The sequence below is a fragment of the Hypanus sabinus genome, chromosome 7 (genome assembly GCF_030144855.1).
Source record: "Hypanus sabinus isolate sHypSab1 chromosome 7, sHypSab1.hap1, whole genome shotgun sequence".
NCBI lineage: Eukaryota > Metazoa > Chordata > Chondrichthyes > Myliobatiformes > Dasyatidae > Hypanus > Hypanus sabinus.
Window position 1 is genome coordinate 102,377,182 of NC_082712.1, and position 27,384 is coordinate 102,404,565.

The 27,384-nt window shown below is 47.8% G+C and overlaps 1 protein-coding gene across 6 annotated transcripts in view; it reads right to left on the reverse strand.

Moving 5' to 3' along the window:
• Nucleotides 1-715: 715 nt before the first annotated feature.
• The window catches only part of LOC132396378 (uncharacterized), a 34,953-nt gene continuing 8,284 nt past the window's right edge, over nucleotides 716-27,384 (reverse strand). For 4 of the 6 annotated variants that reach the window (XM_059973904.1, XM_059973903.1, XM_059973901.1 and 1 more), the window contains exons 2-4: nucleotides 21,281-21,405; nucleotides 18,883-19,027; nucleotides 716-1,848 (exon numbers count right to left, since the gene is read on the reverse strand). In XM_059973904.1, coding sequence (XP_059829887.1) covers nucleotides 749-1,848; nucleotides 18,883-19,027; nucleotides 21,281-21,373 — 1,338 coding nt within the window. In that variant the 5' untranslated portion in view covers nucleotides 21,374-21,405 and the 3' untranslated portion in view covers nucleotides 716-748. The other 2 variants (XM_059973902.1, XM_059973899.1) reach the window with 2 other exon arrangements.

Sequence of the window (27,384 nt, forward strand, 5' to 3'; positions counted from 1 at the left end):
GTCAGATGTAGTATTTTGTATACAGATAGTAGCAGATCTGTAAAGGGTGATGATGGAGGTGGATAAATTAGAAACATTTAAGAACCTCTTAGAAAGGCATATCTAAAAATGGACTCAACATACTCAACAACAGCCTATTGTCTGGGGCTATGAATTCCACAAATTCACCATCCTCTGGCTAAAGAAATTCATCCTCATCTATTCTAAATGGATATCCTCCTATTCTGAGGTTGTGACCTCTGATTCTAACCTTCCCCCCCCCCCCCCACCCCCATAGGAAACATCTTCTGCACATCCTATCTAGGCCTTTCAATATTCGATAGGTTTCAATGAAAAACACCGGCCCTCGGGCTGCTATTGCAATAAGCTAATTTACATGAACTTTATATCTAGCTTGTGATGACAAACATGAACTGGAATGCTATTGTTTGATGCTGTTGCATTAAGCATCTGTGTACTGCTCCAGTCCCTGACCACATTCCACACAGATTATGTCACAAACATACAGTGAAATGAGTTGTTTTGCACCAACAATCAACAAAGTCCAAAGAAATGTTCAGGTGCAATCCGCAAACATCACCACACTTCTGGCGTCAAGCTAGCACATCTACAGTCTATGAACTCGAACTTGTACACCTTTGGAATGTGGGAGGAAACCAGAGTTCTACTGTTTAATAAAATGTATCTTTATTTCTTTTACATTCACCTTCAGGGTAAGGAGTAAAGTGGTGGCACAAAAACAAATTACTTAATACATCGCTCGTGAACTATGCTTAATCATCACATGGCCCTCAGAATCTTGTGTGAATAGTGGAGAGAATGTAGTATCATCCTCAGAGAGTGATTTACACAGAGCATGGTCCAAACGAGACACTCGAATATGTGGGGAACTACTGACCCCACTGTGACCCTCAGAAAGGATCCTGTTTTTCCTGTAACGGTGGGAGATTACCCGGTTCCCCTGTGAATCTTGGCTGAACAAATCTGACACCTCGCACTGGTCACCGAGCAGCTCTCGACACTTCATAAAAGCCACCGGTTTGTCATTCAGTGCACTTGGACATTGCAGGAGGGAGGTATTTCCGAAAGGCATCAGGGTCCTTTCCAGAAGTGGCTGATACAGGTCTTTCCTCTTTCCAGTGAAAGAAGACAACATAGGTTCAAAGATATTTTCCTTGTTGTTTAGAAATGAACTGTTGCCCCGGTCTGGTTTGGGTAAAAGCACTGCCTTCCTTTCCAATAGGCCCCGTGCTCTGCTTACAGAGCACTGTGTCGAGGTGAGACAGCCCGACATCTCAGATCCAAAGCTTTCTCTGCACAGTGTTTCAGAATCGGCACAAGGACAGACTCCCTGGTCCAGCCTGGAATTGACAGCAGCGGACGGTGCTGACCTCCTGTGCGAAATCACTCTTCTGCCTTGTGAATCCTGAGTAAACCCATGACAGATACTGTCAATAGGGCCTTTGACGGATGCTGTGTCTTCCCCTGGAGTACTGGACTGTGACTCACTTGTCACACCATCAGCTTTACAACAGGGCAGCTGGGTTCGATGCAACACCTGAGAAGCCTGCTCATCTGAGCCTAGTGCAGATTTGATGCACGTGGTGGTGGGAGGGGAAATGTTCCCCACTGTGCTATGGCAGACCTCTGTCAATGTGGTTGGCCTCATCTCCCTGCCATCTGTCTGAGTGTGAGAGTCGAGGCCACCTGCACACAGATCTGCATCAATGATCACCTCAGGTTGATCTTTAAGAGTTTTGTCTTCACTGGTGCTGGGGAATGGTAAGGCAGCAAGGGAATGGTCCACCGCTTGTAGGTTAGAGGTATGTGCGGTGCTCCTAGGGTTACCTACAATGCACAAATAAAAGAATCAGGTTCATTAGAAACACAAGTAGTACTGCAGATGCTGTAAATCCAGAGCAACACACACAAAAGTGCTGTGGAACTCAGCAGGTCAGGCAGCATCTATGGAGATGAATAAACAGTCATCATTTCAGACCAAGACTCAAAACATCAAAAGTTTATTGCTGCCTGACCTGCTAAGATCCTCCAGCATTTTGTGTGTGTTATAATCACTGCCTTACATGAGATGAAATTTGTTGTTCTGTGGCAGCAGTAGAGCAGAAATAAAATTATAAATTACAAAATAAACAAATAGTGCATAAAATGGGTAGTGTTCATTCGACTATTGAAAAGTCTGATGGTGGAAAGGAAGGAGCTGCTTGTGAGTCATTGAATGTGGGTCCTCAGACTCCCACACCTCTTCCATAACAGTAATAACAAGGAGAGGACATGCTTTGGATGGTGAGGGTTCTCAGTGATGGGTGCCACCTTCTCTCAATAATGTCCTTAGTGGTGGGAAGGGTTATGCTGGCTGAGCAGCCCCTTGCAATCCTCCAATAACCAATTTGAACACCATGTAGAGAATTGAGGGCTGTGACAGCACAGGAGAAGGTGTAGAATGCAGAGGTTTAGGAGATTGTTAACTCAAGAGACTTCAGACGCTGAAATGTGGGCCAACAAACAATCTGTTGGAAGAACTCAACGGGTTGAGCAGCATCTGTGGGAGGAAAGGAATTGTTGACATTTTGCATCAAATTCCCCACCCCACCAGAGATACTGCTCAACCTGCTGAGTTTTTCCAGCTGATGGTATGTTACCAGGTTACACTCCTGAGAAGTGGTTGCCTCGGTTGAGGGTGCATTCCTTTGAATGAACAAGAATAAACGCAAAATTACTGTTCCACCATTCCATCATGGCTGATTCATCATCCCTCTCACCCCCACTCTCCTGCCTTCTCTCCGTAACCTTTGACGTCCTGATTAATCAAGAATCTATCAATCTCCGTCTGAAATATACCCAATGACTTGCCTGCACAGCCATCTGCAGCAACGTATTCCAGATACACCATTCTGAATGAAGAAATTTTTCCTCATCTCTGTTCTAAATGGATGTCCCTCAATTCTGAGATGGTGCCCTCAGGTCCTAGATTCCCCCACTATTGGAAACATCCTCCTCACGTCTACTCTATCCAAACCTTTCAATATTTTATGTTTCAATGAGATCTTCCTTTATTCTTCTGAACACCAGCAAGTATAGGCACAGAGCCATCAAACACTCCTCATAAGTTAACCTATTAATTCCTGGGATCATTCTTGTGAACCTCTTCTGGACTCTCTCCAATATCAGCACATCCTTTCTTAGCCAAGTGGCCTAAATGTGGTCTGACCAGTACCTTATAAAACCTTGGCATTATATCCTTGCTTTTGTAATTTAGTCCTCTTGAAATAAATCTGACATTGCATTTGCCTTCCTTACCACCAATCCAATTTCAAGTTAACCTTTAGGGATTCCTGCACAAGGACTCCAAAGTTCCTCTGTACCTCTGATTTTTGAATTTTCTCCCCCTTTACAAAATAGTCCTCACGTTTATTCCTTCCACCAAAGTGCACAACCATGCACTTCCCTCTGCCAGTCTCCCAATCTGTCCAAGTCCTTCTATGGACACCCTGCTTCCTCAACACCACCTGCCCCTCCACTATCTTCATATTGTCTGCAGATGTGGCCACAAAGCCATCTATTCCTTCATCCAAATCACTGACATACAACGTGAAAAGAAGCACCCCATACATTACTAGTCAATGGCAGCTGTCCAGAGAAGGCTTCCTTTATTCCTACTCTTTGCTTCCTGCAAGGCAGTCAATCTTCTCTCCATTCTAATACCTTTCCTGTAATACCAGGGGCTCTTATTTTGTTTTGCAGCCTCATGTTCAGAGCCTTGTCAAAGACCTTCTGAAAATCCAAATAAACAACTTTCCATCCTGCCTCTTACTTCTTCAAAATTCCCTTAAGGAAACCATGCTGACTTTGGCCTATTTTGTCATGTGTCTCCAAGTACCCTGAAACCTCATCCTTAGTAATAGATTCCAACATCTTTCCAACCACTGAAGTCAGGCTAACTGGCCTATAATTTCCTTTCTTCTGTCTCCCTTGAAGTTAGGGATCCTCTTGGAAAGTGATTACTGTATGATTGAGTTTCTCATACAAATGGAGGGTGCAATAATCCGATCTAAGACCAGTGTATTATGCCTAAACAAGGGAGACTACAATGGGATGAGAGAGGAGTTGATTAGGGTGTACTGGGAACACGGGCTATATGGTTGTACGGTTGAGGGACTTTCAAAGAGATTTTTCACATTGCTCAACAAAAGTATATTCCAGTTAAAAGCAAGGACAGCAAGCACAGGGACTGCCAGCCATGGATAACTAAGTAAATAAAAGAAGGCATCAAACTAAAAGCTCGTGCTTACAAAGTCGCCAAGAGTAGTGGGAAACTGAAAGATCTGGAAAACTTTAAAAAGCAACAAAGAACCACTAAGCAAGCAATAAAGAAAGAGAAGATAGATTATGAAAATAAACTAGCACAAAATATAAAAACGGATAGAAAAAGTTTTTATAATTATATGAAGTGGAAAAGGGTGGCTAAAGTGAATGCAAATCCCCTGGAAGACAAGAAGGGGGAATTGATATTAAGTAATGAGGAAATGGCAGATGCTTTGAAAGACTATTTTGTGTTGGTCTTCACAGTGGAGGACACATCTAACATACCGAGAAAAGATGATATGGATGCAAATGGAGGTGAGGACCTCGATATAGTAGCTATCACTTAAGAGGTAGTGCTCATCAAACTTCTGGGCCTAAAGGTATACAAGTCCCCTGGTCCTGATAGAATGCATCCCAGGGTACTGAGATTATCGTAGAGGCTTTGGTGATAATTTACCAAAATTCTCTGGACAGGTCCCAGCGCATTGAAGAAGCTAATGACACGCCACTGTTCAAAAAAGGATGTAGGCAGATAACTATAGGCCAGTTAGTTTAACATCTGTAGTTGGGAAAATGCTTGAAGCTATCATTAAAGAAGAATTAGCAAGGCATCCGGAAATAAATAGATTCATTAGGCATATGCAGCATGGATTCAGCAAAGGCACCTGCACCTGCACAACAATGCACCTGGAGCATGTAGTTCCGGTCACCTTATGCTGGCTTTGGAGGTAGTGCAGAGGATGTTCACCAGGTTGATTCCAGAGATGACGGGGTTAGACTACAAGGAACGATTGAGTCGCTTGGGACTGTACTCACTGGAATTCAAAAGAATAAGACGAGATCTTATAGAAACATGTAGAATTATGAAAGGAATAGATAAGATAGAGGCAGGAAAGTTGTTTCCACTGGTAGGTAAGACCAAAGCTAAGGGGACATTGCCTTAAGATTCAGGGGAGTAAACTTAGGATGGAGATGAGGAGGAACTACTTTTTCCAAAGAGTGGTGAATCTGTGTTATTCTCTGCCCAATGAAGCAGTGGAGGCTACCTCAGTAGATATATTTAAGACAAAGTTGGATAGATTTTTGCATAGTAGGGGAATTAAGGGTTATGGGGAAAAGGTTGAGATGAATCCACGGGCAGATCAGCCATGATCTTATTGAATGGCAGAGCAGGCTCAATAGGCCAGATGGCCTTCTCCTGCTCCTATTTCTTATGTTCTTAAAGAGCGGAGTGACATTTGAAATTTTCCAGTCTAGTGATTCTAGAAAGATCATTACTAATGCCTCCAAAATCTCTACAGCAACCTCTTTCCGAACCTTAGAGTGTAATCCATTTGGTCCAGGTGGCATCCACCTTCGGAGTTTTCAGCTCCCCAAGCACCTTCTTCTTAGAAATAGCAACAACACTCACGTCTGACCCAACACTATCACATTTCTGGCATTCTCCTAGTAGTCTTCCACAGTGAAGACTCTTGCAAAATACTTATCAAATTCGCCCGCGAGAGGTTCCAGTGATGTCATCGTCCAGAATGGCAGCTTAAATCAAGAGCTCCTCTGGAAAAACGCATATTTTGCCCCATTAATCCATCAAATATAAGATCTTTCGAAAATATCTGAATTGATAAGGAGGGCAAGAATGGGGAAAAAGAATGGAGATTAAAAAAAAGCATCACTGCGGAGCCTATGGAAGAGAGAGGTACAACGCGCGGCTCTCCAACACGTGCGTGTGGTGGCGAAGCTGACGCTGGGCCTTGTTCAGGCGAAGCAGCAAATATGATAAGGATTTTGGAAGAGATAAGGAAAGTCCAAAAAGATATACAACAGCAACTCAATGATATAAAGTGAGAGCTCGCCAACGTCAATCAGAAAATAGCGATGGCAGAGACACGAATTGAGAAGGTGGAAAATCACGTGCAAAATGTGGAACAGATACTCAGTCAGACAATAAAAATATTAAATCAACAGGAAAGTAAACTGCTTGATCTGGAGGGAAGATCGCGACGGCAAAATATCAGGATTTATAATGTTCCCAAAGGAGCGGAGGGGTTATTGATGATGGAGTTTGCAGAAAAGTTGCTGCGGGAAGCGCTGGAGATTCCCCAGACTATGGAGATTGGAATTGAGAGGGCACATTGTACGTTCGTCCCGCGGCCTTCCGGAGACAGAGAAAATAAACCGCACTCAATAGTACTTAGAGTCCTTCGATTCAAAAGCAAGACGGAGATTCCATGAAGGGCCTGGGGAAAGAAGAGGGTGTATTGGAACGGGAAATTAATATACTTCAGTGGTCCTACAGAAAAGGAAGGAATATTCCAAAGTGAAACGAATATTAAAGCAAGAAAAGATTAAATTCCAAACCCTGTACCCTGCTAAACTGAGGGTGTTTTACGAAGAAGGTATACATCTATATCAGACGGTGGAAGAGGAGACTGCGGACATGAACAGCAGAGGATTGCCCGTTAGCATGGTCAGACCAAAAGCCTGGCTAAGCAATTATCTTGGGAAATAGTAAGAGAACCGAGAAAGCAAGGGATGGGAGGAAGATGAGAGAAGGATATTAGGAAGAGTCTGTGAGTTCTCCAATGACAACCCTCACCTCTTCCAGAAAAGCCATAAGGTTTGGCTAACTTTAAAAGTACTGATAAACTAAACAGAAGCAAAAATAGACGGTGATATACCTATCTCGAGAAATACGTATTATAATGTGGATTTTATATCACTAAATTTTCTCTTTTATTTATTCATTCACTCCTTTTTCCCCACCTAAATGAGAATATATACATGGGAGGAATACACAAGGAAATCATTTCTGTGTAATGGACATAAATTTTTTTACATACTTTTATAGGTACTGCAGCTCACAGATTGGAGGGGCTATCCCCCCACGGCTAGATGTTTCTTCCAGCTCAACCCAGGGTCATCTAGAGACCCCAACCTTGGAATCACACCTTTGTTACCTTTTTTTTTCATTATTTGCATTTCTTGGTTGTTATTTGTTCAGGGAGTAGATCAATTAAGTTATATTCTACAAATTTTAATAACACATGGCTAAAGACAAAGTAAAATTCATTTCTTTTAATGTCAATGGGTTGTTGAATCCAATCAAACACAGTAAAATTCTATCAAAAATGAAAAAAGAACAAGCCCATGTAGTATACTTAGAGGAAACTCAATTAAGTGATAATGAGCATGGAAAATTAAAGAGAATGGGCTTCACTAATTTGTTTTTTTCCTCATATAAATCAGGACATAGAAGAGGAGTTGCTATTCTCATATCAAGCAAGCTAAATTTTGAAAAAGTATTCAAAATGGGAGATAAGGAGGACAGATATATTATGGTAAGGGGGAACATAGACAGAAATCTAGTTACTTTATTAAACATATACGCACCCCCAGGAAGTGATATTAGTTTCTTCCAGAAAATTACTAATATTAATTTGGAGAAGGAAGGCTGAGAGTCGGAGTGGGAGTACAGTGAAAGCCATTTTGATTTTTTCTTCTTCTCATCTGAGTTGAGAGAGGCAGGACTGCGCAGCATGTGACGTCAGGCAGTGAAGCGCAGAAGATTTAAAAGGAACACAGCCTTGTACAGTGGGCAGCAGAGTGAGCCGGGAGCAGAAAACAAATGGGCTTAGGCAGAAATGGGTGAGGCAAGGTAGGTTTAGGTTTCAGTTTTTCCTGTTATTTGAGGAAAGGGGGAAGTATGAGTGTGAGGGCAGCTTGTTGTTCTCAGTGTCGGATGTGGGAGGTCCTGGAGTCTCCTAGCCTCCTGGACGTCCACATCTGTGCCAGGTGTGACGAGCTGCAGCTCCTAAGGAACCGTGTTAGGGAACTGGAGCTGCAACTCAATGACCTTCGTCTGGTCTGGGAGAGTGAGGAGTTGATAGAGAGGAGTTACAGGCAGGAGGTCAGGGCTACGGGAGGCAGACAGGTGGGCCACGGTTAGGAGAGGGAAGGGGAAGACAAGTACTGGAGAGTACCGCAGTGGCTATACTCCTTGACAATAAGTACTCCTGTTTGGGTACTGTTGGGGGGGGACAGCCTACCTAGGGCAAGCAACAGAAACCATGCCTCCGGCACAGAGTCCGGCCCTGTAGTTCAGAAGGGTGTGGAAAGGAAGAGGAAGGAAGAGGAGACTCGATAGTTAGGGTGTCAGATAAGCAATTCTGTGGACGCAGTCAAGAGACCCAGATGGTAGTTTGCCTCCCTGGTGCCAGGGTCTGGAATGTTTCTGATCACGTCCAAGATATCCTGAAGTGGGAGGGTGAGGAGCCAGAGGTACATATAGGTACCAATGCCATAGGTAGGAAAAAGGAAGAGGTCCTGAAAGGAGAATATAGGGAGTTGAGAAGAAGGACCGCAAAGGTAGTAATCTCGGGATTACTCCCCGTGCCACGCGACAGTGAGAGTAGGAATGGAATGAGGTGGAAGATAAATACGTGGCTGAGGGATTAGAGCAGGGGGCAGGGATTCAAGTTTCTGGATCATTGGGACCTCTTTTGGGACAGGTGTGACCTGTACAAAAAGGATGGGTTGCACTTGAATCCTAGGGGGACCAATATCCTGGCGGTGAGATTTGCGAAGGCTACTGGGGACAGTTTAAACTAGAATGGTTGGGGGTTGGGAATCAAATTGAAGAGACTAGGAGAGAGGAGGTTAGTTCACAAATAGAGAAAGCTAGTAGACAGTGTGTGAGGGAAGATAGGCAAGTGACAGAGAAGAGGAGCATTCAGACAGATGTAGGGGAGAAGGAAGAAAAAGATAATAAAGTTGTTTGCACCGTTAGAGATAAACAGAGAGTAAGAGGTGGAGAGTTTCTTAAAATGCATCTATTTTAATGCTAGGAGCACATTAAGAAAGGTGGCTGAGCTTAGAGCATGGATTGATACCTGGAAATATGATGTTGTAGCAGGAGGGGTGTGATTGGCAACTAAATATTCCTGGATTTCGTTGCTTCAGGTGTGATAGAATCGGAGGGGCAAGAGGGGTAGATGTTGCATTGTTTGTCAGAGAAAATATTACAGCGGTGCTTTGGCAAGATAGATTAGAGGGCTCATCTAGGGAGGCTTTTGGACGTCTCTGAACAAGAGTCTTTCATGATCATGACATCCGAACAGACACCAAAATGTTAGTGTACAAAGCAGTGGTAATCCCAACGCTCCTGTATTCATTAGAAACCTGGACAACATACCGACAACATCTGAAGGCACTTGAAAAGTTCCATCAATGCTGTCTTCGAAACATCTTAAATATCAGCTGGCAAGATAGAAGAACCAACGTCAGCGTGTTAAATGAAGCAAAAACAACAAGCATTGAAGCCTCCGTCATCAAGAACCAACCAAGATGGAGCAGTCATGTTGTTCGGATGAAAGACAAACGCCTGCCGAAACAAATCTTCTATTCCCAGCTTAAAGAAGGCAAACGTAAAAGAGGCAGACAGCAGAAGAGATTCAAAGACGTCTTAAAAGCCGACATGAAGAAATGTAACATTGACATCAACGATTAGGAAACCAATGCCAAGGACAGGAAACTCTGGCAAGCCATCATCCAAGAAGGAACAGCAATCTTCGAAACCAACAGATGTGCAGAATTAGAAGAAAAGAGAAGAAAATTTAAAGAGAGACGGCAACAACCAAAGCCCGATCTGCCATCTGGAACTACCTGTCCTGAATGCGGAAGAACTTTCAAAGCCAAGATTGGACTCATAAGCCACTTGAGAATCCATAAATAGATCAACAGAACAAAGACCATCATCCTCAACCACAAGAGATAGCCATGATGACGAGGATGCCCTGGGGTTTTCCTTAATCCTGCCCACCAAGGCCTTCTCATGGCCCCTTCTGTCTCTCCTAATTTCCTTCCTATTAGCCTTATAATCTTCTAGATCTCTAACATTACCTAGCTCTCTGAACCTTTTGTAAGCTTTGCTTTTCTTCTTGACTAGATTTATTACAGCCTTTGTATGCCACGGTTCCTATTACCTACCATAACTTCCCTGTCTCCGCATCTCAGTTCTAAAAGGACGTCCTTCAACCCCTCTTGTCCTAAAATCCCTTACCATGGGAAATAACTTTGCCACATCTAATCTGTTCAGACCTTTTAACATTCAGAATGTTTCTATGAAACGCCCCACATTCTCCTGAACTCCATGGAATATAGCCCAAGAGCTACCAGACATTCCTCATACAGTAACCCTTTCATTCTTCCCAGTTACAGGAAGCCTTTCATTCCTGGAACCATTCTTGTGAATCTTCTCTGAACCCTCTCCAATGTCAGTATATCCTTTCTAAAATAAGGAGACCAAAAACTACACACAATACTCCTAATAAAGTATGTAAAAGGGTTAACACTTTGTTATAGTAGCCTGTTTTTCTGAAAGAAACCGCTGATGATCAACAGATGTGCTAATTTTGTTATTCATTGCTGAGCAATATTTCTTCTTGAAGGTAGCCAGCTAGGGTTTCAAGATGCTTATCTCCTTGTGCAGTCATGCATAGAGATAGGACAGCTCCAGTCTATTTTGTGTATGTGAGGCCATTATGCCTATTCTGTAATTTGTCTTTTTGGACTGTCATGTAGTAGATAACTTTGGCTCCAGCCTGTCTTATGTGGGGGTATCTGAATGAATATATCCATTCGTAAGGGGAATTGTGAGTTAGTTGGTGGATTGATTAGGAACAGTCACAGACTGCTCCTGTTTGAGCAACTAACTGAGTAAGCCATAAGACCATAAGACAAAGGAGCAGAAGTCAGCCATTCGGCCCATTTCATCATGAGCTGATCCATTCTCCCCTTTAGTTCCATTCCCCCTGCCTTCTCACCATAACCTTTGATGCCCTGACTACTCAGATACCTATCAATCTCTGTCTTAAATACACCCAATGACTTGGCCCCCACTGCTGCCTGTGGCAACAAATTCCATAGATTCACCACCCTCTGGCTAAAAAATCTTTTCCACAGCTCTTTTCTGAATGGATGCCCTGCAATCCTCAAGTCATGTCCTCTCGTACTAGACTCCCCCACCATGGGAAACAACTTTGCCACATCCACTCTGTCCATGCCTTTCAACATTCAAAATGTTTCTATGAGGTCCCCCCTCATTCTTCTAAACTCCAAGGAGTACAGTCCAAGAGCAGTCAAACGTTCCTCAGTTGTTAACCCTCTCATTCCTGGAATCATTCTAGTGAATCTTCTCTGAACCCTCTCCAATGTCAGCACATCCTTTCCTAAATAAGGAGCCCAAAACTGCACACAGTATTCCAAGTGAGGTCTTACCAGGGCCTTATAGAGCCTCAACATCACATCCCTGCTCCTATACTCTATTCCTCTAAAAATGAATGCCAACATTGCATTTGCCTTCTTTGCAACCGACTCAACCTGGAGGTTAACCTTAAGGGTATCCTGCACGAGGACTCCCAAGTCCCGTTGTGTCTTAGAACTTTGAATTCTCTCCCTATTTAAATAACAGTCTGCCCGTTTATTTCTTATACCAAAGTGCATGACCGTACACTTTCCAACATTGTAATTCATTTGCCACTTCTTTGCCCATTCCCCCAATCTATCCAAGTCTCTCTGAGACTCTCTGTTTCCTCAGCACTACCGGCCCCTCCACCTATCTTTGTATCATCAGCAAAATTAGCCATAAAGCCATCTATTCCATAATCCAAATTGTTGATATACAACGTAAAAAGAAGTGGCCCCAACACAGACCCCTGTGGAACACCATTGGTAACCGGCAGCCAACGAGAATGGGATCCCTTTATTCCCACTCTGTTTCCTGCCAATCAACCAACGCTCTACCCACGTATGTAACTTTCCCATAATTCAATGGGTTCTTAACTTGTTTAGCAGCCTCATGTGCGGCACCTTGTCAAAGGCCTTCTGAAAATCCAAATACACAACATCCACTGCATCTCCCTTGTCTAGCCTACTTGTAATTTCCTCAAAAAATTGCACTAGGTTTGTCAGGCAGGATTTTCCATTAAGGAAACCATGCTGAGTTCTGCCTATCTTGTCATGTGCCTCCAGGTACTCCGTAACCTCATCCTTGACAATCGACTCCAACAACTTCCCAACCATTGACGTCAAGCTAACAGGTCTATAATTTCCTTTTTGCTTCCTTGCCCCCTTCTTAAATAGCAGAGTGACATTTGCAATCTTCCAGTCCTCCGGAACCAAGCCAGAATCTATCGACTTTTGAAAGATCATTGCTAATGCCTCCGCAATCTCCACTGCTACTTCCTTCAGAACACAAGGGTGCATTCCATCTGGTCCAGGAGATTTATCTACCTTTAGACTATTCAGCTTCCTGAGTACTTTCTTTGTCGTAATTGTGACTGTGCATATTTCTCTTCCCTGACACCCTTGAATGTCCGGTATATTGCTGATATCTTCCTCAGTGAAGACTGATGCAAAATACTTGTTCAATTCCTCTGCCATCTCCTTATCTCCCTATCTCCCATTACAATTTTTCCAGCATCATTTTCTTTCGGTCCTATATCTACTCTCACCTGTCTTTTACTCTTTATATACCTGAAAAAGCTTTTAGCATCCTCTTTGATATTATTTGCTAGTTTCCTTTCATAGTTCACCTTTTCCCTCTTAATGACCTTCATAGTTTCCTTTTGTAAGCTTTTAAAAACCTCCTAATCCTCTGTCTTCCCACTAATTTTTGCTTCCTTGTATGCCCTCTGCTTTGCTTTTAATTTGGCTCTGACTTCTCGTCAGCCACTGTTGCATCTTTTTTTCATTCGAAAATTTCTTCTTCTTTGGAATATATCTGTCTTGGACCTTCCTCACTTCTCACATAAACTATAGCCACTGTTGCTCTGCCATCCTTCCTGCTAGTGTCCCTTTCCAATCAACCTTGGCCAGTTCCTCTGTCATGCCACTGTAATTTCCTTTACTCCACTGAAATACCGACACATCGGATTTTGGCTTCTCTTTCTCAAATTTCACAGTGAACTCAATCATGTTATGATCACTGCTCCCTAAGGATTCCTTCACTCCCATCTCTCTAATCACCTCTGGTGCATTACACAATAACCAATCCAGTACAGCTGATTCCCTAGTGGGCTCAGCAACAAGCTGTTCTAAAAAGCCATCTTGTAGACATTCTACAAATTCTCTCTCTTGAGATCCAGTATCGACCTGATTTTCCCAATCCACTCGCATGTTAATATCTCCTACAATTATCATAACACTGCCCTTCTGGCAAGCCTTTTCAAAGCCCTGGATGCTTTGAATTAAGAGATTGTACTTATACGGTCTCTGAGTGACTTTATCCGGATTCGACTTCTACACTCCAAGTGTGGTATCACAAGTGCCTTATAGAGCCTCAACATAACATCCCTGCTTTTATATTCTATACCTCTAGAAATGAATGCCAACATTGCATTTGCCTTCTTTGCAACCGACTCAACCTGGAGGTTAACCTTTAGGGTATCTTGCACAAGGACTCCCAAGTCCCTTTGTATCTCTGCAATTTGAATTCTCTCCCCATCTAAATAATAGTCTGCCTGTTTATTTCTTCCACCATGCATGACCATGCACTTTCAAATATTTTATTTCATTTGCCACTTCTTTGCCCATTCCCCTAAACTATCTAAGTCTCTCTGCAGGCTCACTGTTTCCTCAACACTACCTGCTCCTCCACCTACCTTTGTATTATGGGCAAATTTAGCCACAAATCCATTAATACCATAGTCCAGATTATTGACATACATCGTAAAAAGCAGCAGTCCCAACACTGACCAGTGGAACTCCACTGACAACCGGCAGCCAGACAGAACAGGATCCCTTTATTCTCACTCTCTGTTTTCTGCTATCAGCCAATGCTCCACCCATGCTAGTAACTCACCTGTAATTCCATGGGCTCTCAGGTGCGGCACCTTGTCAAAAGCCTTCTGAAAATCCAAGTACATTACATCTACTGCATCTCCTTTGTCTACCCTATTTGTAATTTCCTCAAAGAATTGCAGTAGGTTTGTCAGGCAGGATTTTCCATTCAGGAAACCATGCTGGCTTTGGCCTATCTTGTCATGTGCCTCCAGGTACTCCGTAATCTCATCCCCAACCATCGATTCCATGTCAGGCTAACAGGTCTATAGTTTCCTTTCTACTGCCTCCCACCCTTCTCAAAAAGCAGAGTAACATTTGCAATTTTCCAGTCATCCAGTACAATGCCAGAATCTATCAATTCTTGAAAGATCATTGTTAGTGTCTCCGCAACCTCTCCAGCTACTTCCTTCAGAACCTGAGCACCTTCTCAGTCGTAATTTCCACTGCACAAACTTCACTTCCCTGACACTCTTTAATGCCCGGTATACCGCAGACGTTTTCCACTGTGAAGACTGGTGCAAAATACGCATTCAGTTCCTCTGCCATCTCTACATCTCTCATTATAATATCTCCAGCGTCATTTTGCATTGGTCCTATATCAACCCTTGACTCTCTTTTACCTTTTATATACTTAAAAAAGATTTTAGTATCTTCTTCAATATTAGTCGCCAGCTTCCTCTTATAATTCATCTTTTCCTTCCGAATGACCTTCTTAGTTTCCTTCTGCAAGTTTTTAAAAGCTCCCCAATCCTCTACCTTCCCACTAGCTTGTTTCCTTGTATGCCCTCTCTTTTGATTTTACTATGGCTCTGACTTCACCTGTCAGCCATGGTAGTGTCCTTCTTCCCTTTGAACATTTCTTCTTAATTGGAATATATTTTTCGCTGAAACTCCAGCCATTGATGCTTTGCTGTCCTTCCTGCAAATGTCCCTTTCCAGTCAACTTTGGCCAGTTCCCCTCTCATGCCACTGTAATTTTCTTCATTCCACTAAAATACCGACTTTTATATTTTTCCCCTCAAATTTTAATGCGGACTCGATCACATTGTGATCACTGTTTCCAAGGGTTCCTTAACCTTAAGCTCTCTTATCACCTCCGGATCATTGCACAACACCCAGTCCAGCACAGCCAATCCCCTTGTGGGCTCAACAATAAGCTATCCCTTAGACATTCTATAAATTCTCTCTTGAGGTCCAGTTCTGACCTGTTTTTCCCAATCCACTTTCATGTTAAAATCCCTAATGATTATCATGACATTACCTTTCTGACATGTCTTTTCTATCTCCTGCTGTAATTTGTAATCCACATCCCAGCTGCTGTTTGGAGGCCTGTATACAACTGTCATTAGGGTCCTTCTACCCTTACCATTTCTTAACTGAACCCATAGAGACCCTACCTCTACACCTTTCAATCCTATGTTATCTCTTTCCAATAATTTATTATTTCTTATACACAGAGCCACACCACCCCCTCTGCCTCCTAACATATTTTTCTGACATTTAATATCCTTGGACATTCAACTCCCAATGGCAGCCATCCTTTAGCTAAGTTTCAGAGATGGCCACAACATACTTGCCAATCTGTAGCTGAATTTCAAGATCGTCCATTTCAGTCCTTGTGCTGCGTGCACTTAAATACAACACTCTCAGTCCAGTATTTGTTGCTTTCTGTTTTAACTGCACCACACCTCTATTGCCCTGTAACAGATGTCACTGGCTTTGATTAAACCTAATCTCCTACCTGTTCTTTCTATAATCTCTGCTGCACGCTATCTTTGATTTATTTGTTTTCCCCCTTCTCAGCCCTATCACTCTGGTTCCCATCCCCCTGCCAAATTAGTTTAAACTCTCCCTAACAGCTCTATTAAATGTGCCCGCTAGGATATTGGATCCTTCTGGGTTCAGGTGTAACCCGTACTGTCCTGCCATTATCCCTGCTAGTGTCCCCTTCCAATCAACTTCGGCTAGCTTCTCACTCATGCATCTGTAATTTCCTTTATTCCACTGTAATATTTGTAACACCCTGGTACTTCATTTTAGCAGTTAAGAGCAATCTGTTCTGCTTTCAGCATGTTTAGGCTTGAGCTAACCTATAAGGGATTGTGATTTTCATGCTTAGGAACATAGTGTCATTTAATCAGGATGGTAGAATTGAGAGAAGGTTCTAGAGAATGCTGGGTGGAGAGGTATTTGTGATGGACACTGGTATAGGTTGAGTTCTTTTGGGAGAAGAAAGGAGGGAAGATGGCTGAGGATGCCGTCCCTGTTGCACAAGGTGCTTTGTGCAAATGAATGGCTTCAAGGAAGGAGGACCAATACTCCTATGGGGGGGGGGGGGGGGGGGGGGAGTCCATTTGTCTGAGATGGATTTCAAGCAACATTCGAAAGGTGGTGTGTGATTTCACGCAGACCAAGGGTCTAGTGCGTGAGTTAAAGACAGCTTTAAGATTTGCTCCAACTTATGTGCACATTTGGACTAGGTTAACCGTAATGGGCTCTTATTTATTTTTTTCCTAACTGTTCGTTAAAGCTGACATTTGTAAATATACTTCCTTTATAATTATATGCAGCGTATGATCTCTTATTTCTTGCCGACGGCTAATTGCATGGGGGCAGTATTTACACAGTATTCACGCAGATCGAAGTTCAAGAGGGTGAGACATCCTAACTTCCCAGTTTGGGGGGGGGGAAGGGAAGGGACTCAAGTCATACTGACCCTAAACATACAGGGTCTGAGAAAGGTGGTTTTCTCACTGAGCCCAGTGGCTGTTAGCGAGCTGTGTTTCTCAAAACACCTGATAAAAAGGGGTTTCATACTGATAGATCCGACTTTGGCTTCTCCCTCTCAAGTTGCAGGATAAATTCTATTATACTAAGATCATTGCCTCCTAAGGTTCCTTTACCTTAAGCGTCAGGTTGGAGGCTACCCAGACAGAATATAAGGTGTCTCTCCTCCACCCTGAGGGTGGCCTCATCATGGCACAAGAGGAGGCCATGGGCTGACATGTTGGAATGGGAATAAGAATTGGAATTAAAATGTTTGGCCACTGAGGAGTGGTCCCCCAATTTGTGATTGCTCTTAAAACTGTCCAGGAAGCTGTATCAAGAGTACTGGATACAATAGATGACTCCAGTAGATTCACAGATGAAGCATTGCTTCACCAAGGACTCAAAACATACTTCATCACCATTGTTGAGTACTGAAGGAAATCTGTGCTGTGGGAAGGACAGTGTCGATGGAGTGCCAACCATGGAGGAGAACTCTCTTGGTTACACTGCAGTCAGGGAGTCAGTACATCTCTTTTGAACTTACCCCTCTCACCTTAAATGCATGCCCTCTGTATTAGACATAGCAACCCTGGGACAAAGATACTGTCTTTCTACTCTATCTCTGCCTCTCATAATCTTATAAACTTCTGTCATATCTCCTCTCATCCTCTGCTGCTCCAGAGAAAACAACTCAAGTTTGACCAAACTTCAGAAGTATAGTCGGCCCTCCTTATTCGCAGGGGATTGGTTCCGGGACCCCTCACTGATACCAAAATTCGCGGATGTTCAAGTCCCTTATTCAACCTGTCTCAATGCGGTGGACCTTACGACCCAGCGGAACCCCAGACCTTATTTAACTTGTCTCAGTGCGGTGGACATTAGGACCCAGCGGTTAAGCACTGAATCCGCAGTGTTTCTGTTCGCAAAAATAATCACGAACACGATTGAAAATAAAGTGGAAATAATAAAGTGATCAGAAAGAGGTGAAATGCCATTGATCATTGGAAAAGCGTCAGTCAACGATCGGAACAATTTTAAAGGATAAAGTGAGAAAGGCTCTGCCCCGATGAAAGCTACAATTATTACTAAGCAACACAGTGGTTTAGTTATTGGGTTTTGGGTTTTTGATCCTCCGCATCAACCCGGCCCAGTGGAGAGCGCACTCGGGAGCAGTATGTCCCAAGTCCCGAGAACTTCCGCTCCCGAGCCTGGCTTTGAAACATACGTTCTTAAGTGTTTTCTATGCACAGAAAGGTAAAATATATACTATATACTAAGTCACAATGTTTGACTAACTGATGCTAAATATTGGATGTACCTGTTCTGACTTACTTAGTAAGACAACTTCCGATTTTTTTCGATCCCGATCCACGATAGCCCACACATATCCTCCCATATACTTTAAATCATCTCTAGATTACTTATACTACCTAATACAATGTAAATGCTATGCAAAATAGTTGTTATACTGCATTGTTTAGGGAATAATGACAAGAAAAAATGTCTGCACATGCTCAAACGACAAGTGCTGGACGAGCACTTCCGGGTTTTCGTGATTGGTTGTATTCGCGCATGTGGAATTCGCGGATAAGGAGTGCTGACTTCTGAGCCTAAACTTCCTCCTAAGCCTCTCTTGACTTATTGATCATTGAAATTTGTATCTAAAGATGGATGTGGCATGTTCATTGATAGAATTTACAAAAACACAGGAAAGGAGTCTAATCAGGTAAAACTAAAGAGTTGATACAGACAATCGGTGACATCCTTTGGAGATCAACCAAATGGTAACAGTAAACTAAACATCTCACCCCATCCCCCTACCACTTTGTGAATTATTTGGCAATCGGAGAGGATGCTTTAATGTTTGAGAAGGACTGAAGAACTTCCCCACCTGAAGAGTTTTGAACCCGCTCCAAATCTAATGAACATGAGGAAGGGAAGTAACAGTACCTTTGGACTTTGGGAAGAAGAAGGAAGAGACTGTCGTCTGTTTGACACACCGCTGGGGTGCCCTTGTCTGCGTGAAATTTAGAGAAATTTCGATGTTGTATCTGTTCTTGGACAGGGGGTTCAGAAGCTCTGAAATGGAATGGGCCTGTAAACAGAACAGTGTTGAGATTAGGAAAACAGATTGCTAGAAGCAGATAAGAAATTAACCCTTGCGAGTCTGTCGAGGTCATCTACTATATCTGGTGCTTTTGTTGTGGCCTCCGCTACATCACTGAGACTACAGAACCACCTTGTCAAGAACCTTCACTCTGTCTGCAACAGACAGTATCTCCTAATGGCCACCCATTTCAACAAGTCTGTCCAAATTCAGGTTGGAGGAGCAACAACATCGATTTCTCTAACTTCTGGTAATTTATTTCCTCTCCTCCTCCTCTCTTTTTTCCATTCCCCATTTTGGATTCTGTCTTACCCCTTCTCTTCTCACCTGCCTATCCTCCCTCTGCTGCCCTTCTTCCCTTTTTCCCCATGGTCCACTCTCCTCTCCTATCGGATTCCTCCTTCTTCAGCCCTTTACCTCTTCCACCTATCCCCTCCCAGCTTGTCACTCACCCACCTCCACCTGGTCTCACCTATCAACTGCAATTGCTACTTGAGGCCTTACAAGTCATTTGTCAGACCACTTTTTGGAGTATCGTGGGCCCCACATCTAAGAAAGGATCGGCTAAAAGGGTCCAGAGGATGTTCATGAAAATTATGTCGGGAATGAAAGGTTTAAGATATGAAGAGCGATTGATGGCTCTGGGCTTGTACTCACTTGAGATTAGAAAATTGAGGGGGATCTCATTGAAACTTATTCAATGTTGAAAGCCCTAGATAAGATTGGATGTGGAGAATACATTTCCTATTGTGGGGGAGTCTAGGACCAGAGGGCACAGCCTCAGAATAGAATGATGTCCCTTTAAAAAAGAAATGAGGAAGAATTTCTTTACCAGAGGGTTGTGAATCTGTGGAATTTGTTGCCACTAATGCCAGTGGACACCAAGTCATTTGGTATATTTAAGGTGAAGGTTGATAGTTACTTGATTAGTAAGGGCTTCAGAGGTTATGGGGAGAAAGCAGGAGAATGAGATTGAGAGGGATAATAAATCAGCCATGATTGAATGGTGCAGCAGACTTGATGGGCCAAATGCCCTAATTTGACTCCTATGTCTTGTGGTTTTATTATCAAACAAAAGTGCACACTGAGCTGTCTCACAGATGTCAAGTCAGGTGTCTGAATGCTAGGCAAGGAGAGGACAGTCCTAAAAGTGAGGACTAGAGAGCTTGGGTATTATGGAATGAAAGAGGCTGAGTGGCAATCTTAGATAAGGCTACAAAGAGAAGATAACAAAATAGAGGCCAGAGATCTCAGAGGGTTCTGCAGATAATGGAAAACTGAGCATGCAATAAGCACTATCACAAAGAAGATCCAATAGTGCCTCTACTTTCTTAGAAGTTTGCATAGATTTGGCATGTGACCACAAACTTTTGACAAGCTTCTATAAATACACAGTGAAGGGCATCCTGACTGATTGCATCATGACCTGGTAACAAAACACTAATGCCCTGAAAGAATAAAAGGCACATTTACATGGAGTGCTACCATAAGAAAGCAGCAGCTATTATCAAGAATCTGGGTCAGCCAGTGAACAGAGTTGACTGTGGGTACGAGGAACCAAAAGCTCCTTCCAGCAGTCCTCAGTGAGGGGTCAGCAGCTTCAAGTTCCCCGGTGTCAACATCTCTGAGGATCTATCCTGGCCCAACATATCGATGCAATTACAAAGAAAGCACAACAGTACCTATATTTCATTAAGAGTTTGAAGAGATTTTGATGTCGCCAAAGATTCTAGAAAGTTTCTACATATGTAACATGGAGCGTATTGGTTGCATCACCGTCTGCAACCAGGGCCACTGCAGAGGATTGAAAAAAGCTGCAGAGGGTTGTAAACTTAGCCTTGCTGCATCATGAGCACCAGCATCAAAAGGCAGCATCCATCATTAAAGAACCCTACCACCCTGGGATACCCTCTTCTCATTACTACCATCAGGAACCTGAAGACACAAAAGCTCGACATTTTAGGAACAGCTTCTTCCCTGGCATCATCAGATTTCTGAATGGTCCATGAATCCTCGTTATTTGCTCTCTTTTTGCACTATCATTTTTTATATTTTTCATTCTAACATTTGTAATTTTCAAATGTATTACAATGTATTGTTGCTACAAAACAGCTATTTCATGACCTATGTCAGTGATAATAAACCCAATTCTGATTCAGGATAAATTAGATTGTAGTCTGTAACCAGGCAAGTCTGAGCAAAGAGGACAAAATAAGATACCACAGTCCCAAGTTTACTAACCTTCGGTCTCTTTCTCTTCAGTTCCTCTGTGTCTAACCAAATCCCACACTCCTCCACCTTCTGGTTTTTACACTTCCTTTGGCGCTTCATCATCAGGAGTGTATTGGGCACCCTGACACGGGCAGCTGTGGAAAGAATTACAAGTGAGGTCATGCTGGATGGTGCCAGCGTAGACCTGCTTTGGCATTGCCCCATCATGGAGCACTGACTCTACAGGCTCCCAAACCTGTTAGCCCAGGGGCCATGAAACTAAGGCAGAATCAGCCTGGGGTCACAGTATCGTTAACAGCTCAGAGGGAGGTCTTCCAGCCCATCAATTCTATGCTAGCTTCTGGAAAATAATCCACTGGGCAGCAGGGTCTTAGGTGAGTTTGTGAATATGAAGGGTACAGACTGATCAGGAGCCACCAAAATGGTCTAAATCTCGACAAGTCATGGCAGGGCCAAATTAGAAAACAGATATCCACTTTTTCATTGAAACACATTAACAAAATGTTTCGTTTCTGTCATCGACTAACATATTCCAAGGATTGTACTGGGGGCAGCCCACACGTTGCCATGTTTCTGGTGCCAACATAGCATGCCCAGAACTCACCCACCCTAAAGCATGTCTTTAGAATGTGGGAAGAAAACAGGAAACCCAGTTATGGGAGAAAGCACAAACTCCTTACAGACAGGGCTGGGAATTGAAACCTGCTTGCTGGCTCTGTAATAGCGTTACACTAACTGCTATGTCCTTAGTCTCGAAGAAAATCTCACATCCTTCAGGTTTCCAAATTAATTAAGTGCAGAATAAATAAAGGAAGAATTTAGCAGTTATTAAGTTGCAGACAGGCAGAACTATAGAGGTGGGAGAGCAGTATGCAGCTCATTGCAGTCTCGGGGTATCAGGTCACAAACTGCTGGTGGTTTGGCACATCTCCTGATTTTGTATCCCCTTTGCTCTGCCCCTTTAAACCAAGGGGAAAGATCTTTCTCTCTCGCCACCCCGCACCACTACAACAAAGATTCTGGTGACCCTCACCTTACTGACAGAGCATTGCAGCCACCTGCACACCACCTACAACAGGTGTACATTCTAACACCCCTCAAGCATGCCCCGTCCCCTCACTCTGCACTCACTCCCCCGTCCCCTCACTCTGCACTCACTCCCCCGTCCACTCACTCTGCACTCACTCCCCCGTCCCCTCACTCTGCACTCACTCCCCCGTCCCCCCCACTCTGCACTCACTCCCCCGTCCCCCCACTCTGCACTCACTCCCCCGTCCCCCCCACTCTGCACTCACTCCCCCGTCCCCTCACTCTGCACTCACTCCCCCGTCCCCTCACTCTGCACTCACTCCCCCGTCCCCCCACTCTGCACTCACTCCCCGTCCCCCCCGTCCCCCCACTCTGCACTCACTCCCCCGTCCCCCCACTCTGCACTCACTCCCCCGTCCCCTCACTCTGCACTCACTCCCCCGTCCCCCCACTCTGCACTCACTCCCCCGTCCCCCCCACTCTGCACTCACTCCCCCGTCCCCCCACTCTGCACTCACTCCCCCGTCCCCCCCACTCTGCACTCACTCCCCCGTCCCCTCACTCTGCACTCACTCCCCCGTCCCCTCACTCTGCACTCACTCCCCCGTCCCCTCACTCTGCACTCACTCCCCCGTCCCCCCCACTCTGCACTCACTCCCCCGTCCCCCCACTCTGCACTCACTCCCCCGTCCCCCCCACTCTGCACTCACTCCCCCGTCCCCCCCACTCTGCACTCACTCCCCGTCCCCCCCACTCTGCACTCACTCCCCGTCCCCCCACTCTGCACTCACTACCCCGTCCCCTCACTCTGCACTCACTCCCCCGTCCCCTCACTCTGCACTCACTCCCCCATCCCCTCACTCTGCACTCACTCCCCCGTGCCCTCACTCTGCACTCACTCCCCCGTCCCCCCACTCTGCACTCACTCCCCCGTCCCCCCCACTCTGCACTCACTCCCCCGTCCTCCCACTCTGTACTCACTCCCCCGTCCCCCCCACTCTGCACTCACTCCCCCGTCCCCCCCACTCTGCACTCACTCCCCGTCCCCCCACTCTGTACTCACTCCCCGTCCCCCCACTCTGCACTCACTCCCCTGTCCCCCCACTCTGCACTCACTCCCCGTCCCCCCACTCTGCACTCACTCCCCTGTCCCCCCACTCTGCACTCACTCCCCCGTCCCCCCACTCTGTACTCACTCCCCGTCCCCCCACTCTGCACTCACTCCCCTGTCCCCCCACTCTGCACTCACTCCCCCGTCCCCCCACTCTGCACTCACTCCCCGTCCCCCCACTCTGCACTCACTCCCCGTCCCCCCACTCTGCACTCACTCCCCCGTCCCCCCACTCTGTACTCACTCCCCGTCCCCCCCACTCTGCACTCACTCCCCCGTCCCCCCCCGTCCCCACCACTCTGCACTCACTCCCCCGTCCCCCCACTCTGCACTCACTCCCCCGTCCCCCCCACTCTGCACTCACTCCCCCGTCCCCACCACTCTGCACTCACTCCCCCGTCCCCCCACTCTGCACTCACTCCCCCGTCCCCACCACTCTGCACTCACTCCCCCGTCCCCCCACTCTGCACTCACTCCCCCGTCCCCCCACTCTGCACTCACTCCCCCGTCCCCTCACTCTGCACTCACTCCCCCGTCCCCCCACTCTGCACTCACTCCCCCGTCCCCTCACTCTGCACTCACTCCCCCGTCCCCACCACTCTGCACTCACTCCCCCGTCCCCCCACTCTGCACTCACTCCCCCGTCCCCACCACTCTGCACTCACTACCCCGTCCCCCCACTCTGCACTCACTCCCCCGTCCCCCCACTCTGCACTCACTCCCCCGTCCCATCACTCTGCACTCACTCCCCCGTCCCCCCACTCTGCACTCACTCCCCCGTCCCCCCACTCTGCACTCACTCCCCCGTCCCCCCACTCTGCACTCACTCCCCCGTCCCCCCACTCTGCACTCACTCCCCCGTCCCCCCACTCTGCACTCACTCCCCCGTCCCCCCACTCTGCACTCACTCCCCGTCCCCCCACTCTGCACTCACTCCCCCGTCCCCCCACTCTGCACTCACTCCCCCGTCCCCCCCACTCTGCACTCACTCCCCCGTCCCCCCCACTCTGCACTCACTCCCCCATCCCCCCCACTCTGCACTCACTCCCCCGTCCCCTCACTCTGTACTCACTCCCCCGTCCCCCCCGTCCCCTCACTCTGCACTCACTCCCCCGTCCCCTCACTCTGCACTCACTACCCCGTCCCCTCACTCTGCACTCACTCCCCCGTCCCCCCCCTCTGCACTCACTCCCCTGTCCCCTCACTCTGCACTCACTCCCCCGTGCCCTCACTCTGCACTCACTCCCCCGTCCCCCCACTCTGCACTCACTCCCCCGTCCCCCCCACTCTGCACTCACTCCCCCGTCCTCCCACTCTGTACTCACTCCCCCGTCCCCCCCACTCTGCACTCACTCCCCCGTCCCCCCCACTCTGCACTCACTCCCCGTCCCCCCACTCTGTACTCACTCCCCGTCCCCCCACTCTGCACTCACTCCCCTGTCCCCCCACTCTGCACTCACTCCCCGTCCCCCCACTCTGCACTCACTCCCCTGTCCCCCCACTCTGCACTCACTCCCCCGTCCCCCCACTCTGTACTCACTCCCCGTCCCCCCACTCTGCACTCACTCCCCTGTCCCCCCACTCTGCACTCACTCCCCCGTCCCCCCACTCTGCACTCACTCCCCGTCCCCCCACTCTGCACTCACTCCCCGTCCCCCCACTCTGCACTCACTCCCCCGTCCCCCCACTCTGTACTCACTCCCCGTCCCCCCCACTCTGCACTCACTCCCCCGTCCCCCCCCGTCCCCACCACTCTGCACTCACTCCCCCGTCCCCCCACTCTGCACTCACTCCCCCGTCCCCCCCACTCTGCACTCACTCCCCCGTCCCCACCACTCTGCACTCACTCCCCCGTCCCCCCACTCTGCACTCACTCCCCCGTCCCCACCACTCTGCACTCACTCCCCCGTCCCCCCACTCTGCACTCACTCCCCCGTCCCCCCACTCTGCACTCACTCCCCCGTCCCCTCACTCTGCACTCACTCCCCCGTCCCCCCACTCTGCACTCACTCCCCCGTCCCCTCACTCTGCACTCACTCCCCCGTCCCCACCACTCTGCACTCACTCCCCCGTCCCCCCACTCTGCACTCACTCCCCCGTCCCCACCACTCTGCACTCACTACCCCGTCCCCCCACTCTGCACTCACTCCCCCGTCCCCCCACTCTGCACTCACTCCCCCGTCCCATCACTCTGCACTCACTCCCCCGTCCCCCCACTCTGCACTCACTCCCCCGTCCCCCCACTCTGCACTCACTCCCCCGTCCCCCCACTCTGCACTCACTCCCCCGTCCCCCCACTCTGCACTCACTCCCCCGTCCCCCCACTCTGCACTCACTCCCCCGTCCCCCCACTCTGCACTCACTCCCCCGTCCCCCCACTCTGCACTCACTCCCCGTCCCCCCACTCTGCACTCACTCCCCCGTCCCCCCACTCTGCACTCACTCCCCCGTCCCCCCCACTCTGCACTCACTCCCCCGTCCCCCCCACTCTGCACTCACTCCCCCATCCCCCCCACTCTGCACTCACTCCCCCGTCCCCTCACTCTGTACTCACTCCCCCGTCCCCCCCGTCCCCTCACTCTGCACTCACTCCCCCGTCCCCTCACTCTGCACTCACTACCCCGTCCCCTCACTCTGCACTCACTCCCCCGTCCCCCCCCTCTGCACTCACTCCCCTGTCCCCTCACTCTGCACTCACTCCCCCGTCCCCTCACTCTGCACTCACTCCCCTGTCCCCTCACTCTGCACTCACTCCCCCGTCCCCTCACTCTGCACTCACTCCCCCGTCCCCCCACTCTGCACTCACTCCCCCGTCCCCCCCACTCTGCACTCACTCCCCCGTCCCCCCCACTCTGCACTCACTCCCCGTCCCCCCACTCTGCACTCACTACCCCGTCCCCTCACTCTGCACTCACTCCCCCGTCCCCTCACTCTGCACTCACTCCCCCGTCCCCCCACTCTGCACTCACTCCCCCGTCCCCCCCACTCTGCACTCACTCCCCCGTCCTCCCACTCTGTACTCACTCCCCCGTCCCCCCCACTCTGCACTCACTCCCCCGTCCCCCCCACTCTGCACTCACTCCCCGTCCCCCCACTCTGCACTCACTCCCCCGTCCCCCCACTCTGCACTCACTCCCCCGTCCCCCCACTCTGTACTCACTCCCCGTCCCCCCCACTCTGCACTCACTCCCCCGTCCCCCCCACTCTGCACTCACTCCCCGTCCCCCCCACTCTGCACTCACTCCCCGTCCCCCCACTCTGCACTCACTACCCCGTCCCCTCACTCTGCACTCACTCCCCCGTCCCCTCACTCTGCACTCACTCCCCCGTCCCCTCACTCTGCACTCACTCCCCCGTGCCCTCACTCTGCACTCACTCCCCCGTGCCCTCACTCTGCACTCACTCCCCCGTCCCCCCACTCTGCACTCACTCCCCCGTCCCCCCCACTCTGCACTCACTCCCCCGTCCTCCCACTCTGTACTCACTCCCCCGTCCCCCCCACTCTGCACTCACTCCCCCGTCCCCCCCACTCTGCACTCACTCCCCGTCCCCCCACTCTGCACTCACTCCCCCGTCCCCCCACTCTGCACTCACTCCCCCGTCCCCCCACTCTGCACTCACTCCCCCGTCCCCCCACTCTGTACTCACTCCCCGTCCCCCCACTCTGCACTCACTCCCCTGTCCCCCCACTCTGCACTCACTCCCCTGTCCCCCCACTCTGCACTCACTCCCCCGTCCCCCCACTCTGTACTCACTCCCCGTCCCCCCACTCTGCACTCACTCCCCTGTCCCCCCACTCTGCACTCACTCCCCGTCCCCCCACTCTGCACTCACTCCCCTGTCCCCCCACTCTGCACTCACTCCCCCGTTCCCCCCACTCTGCACTCACTCCCCCGTCCCCCCACTCTGTACTCACTCCCCGTCCCCCCACTCTGCACTCACTCCCCTGTCCCCCCACTCTGCACTCACTCCC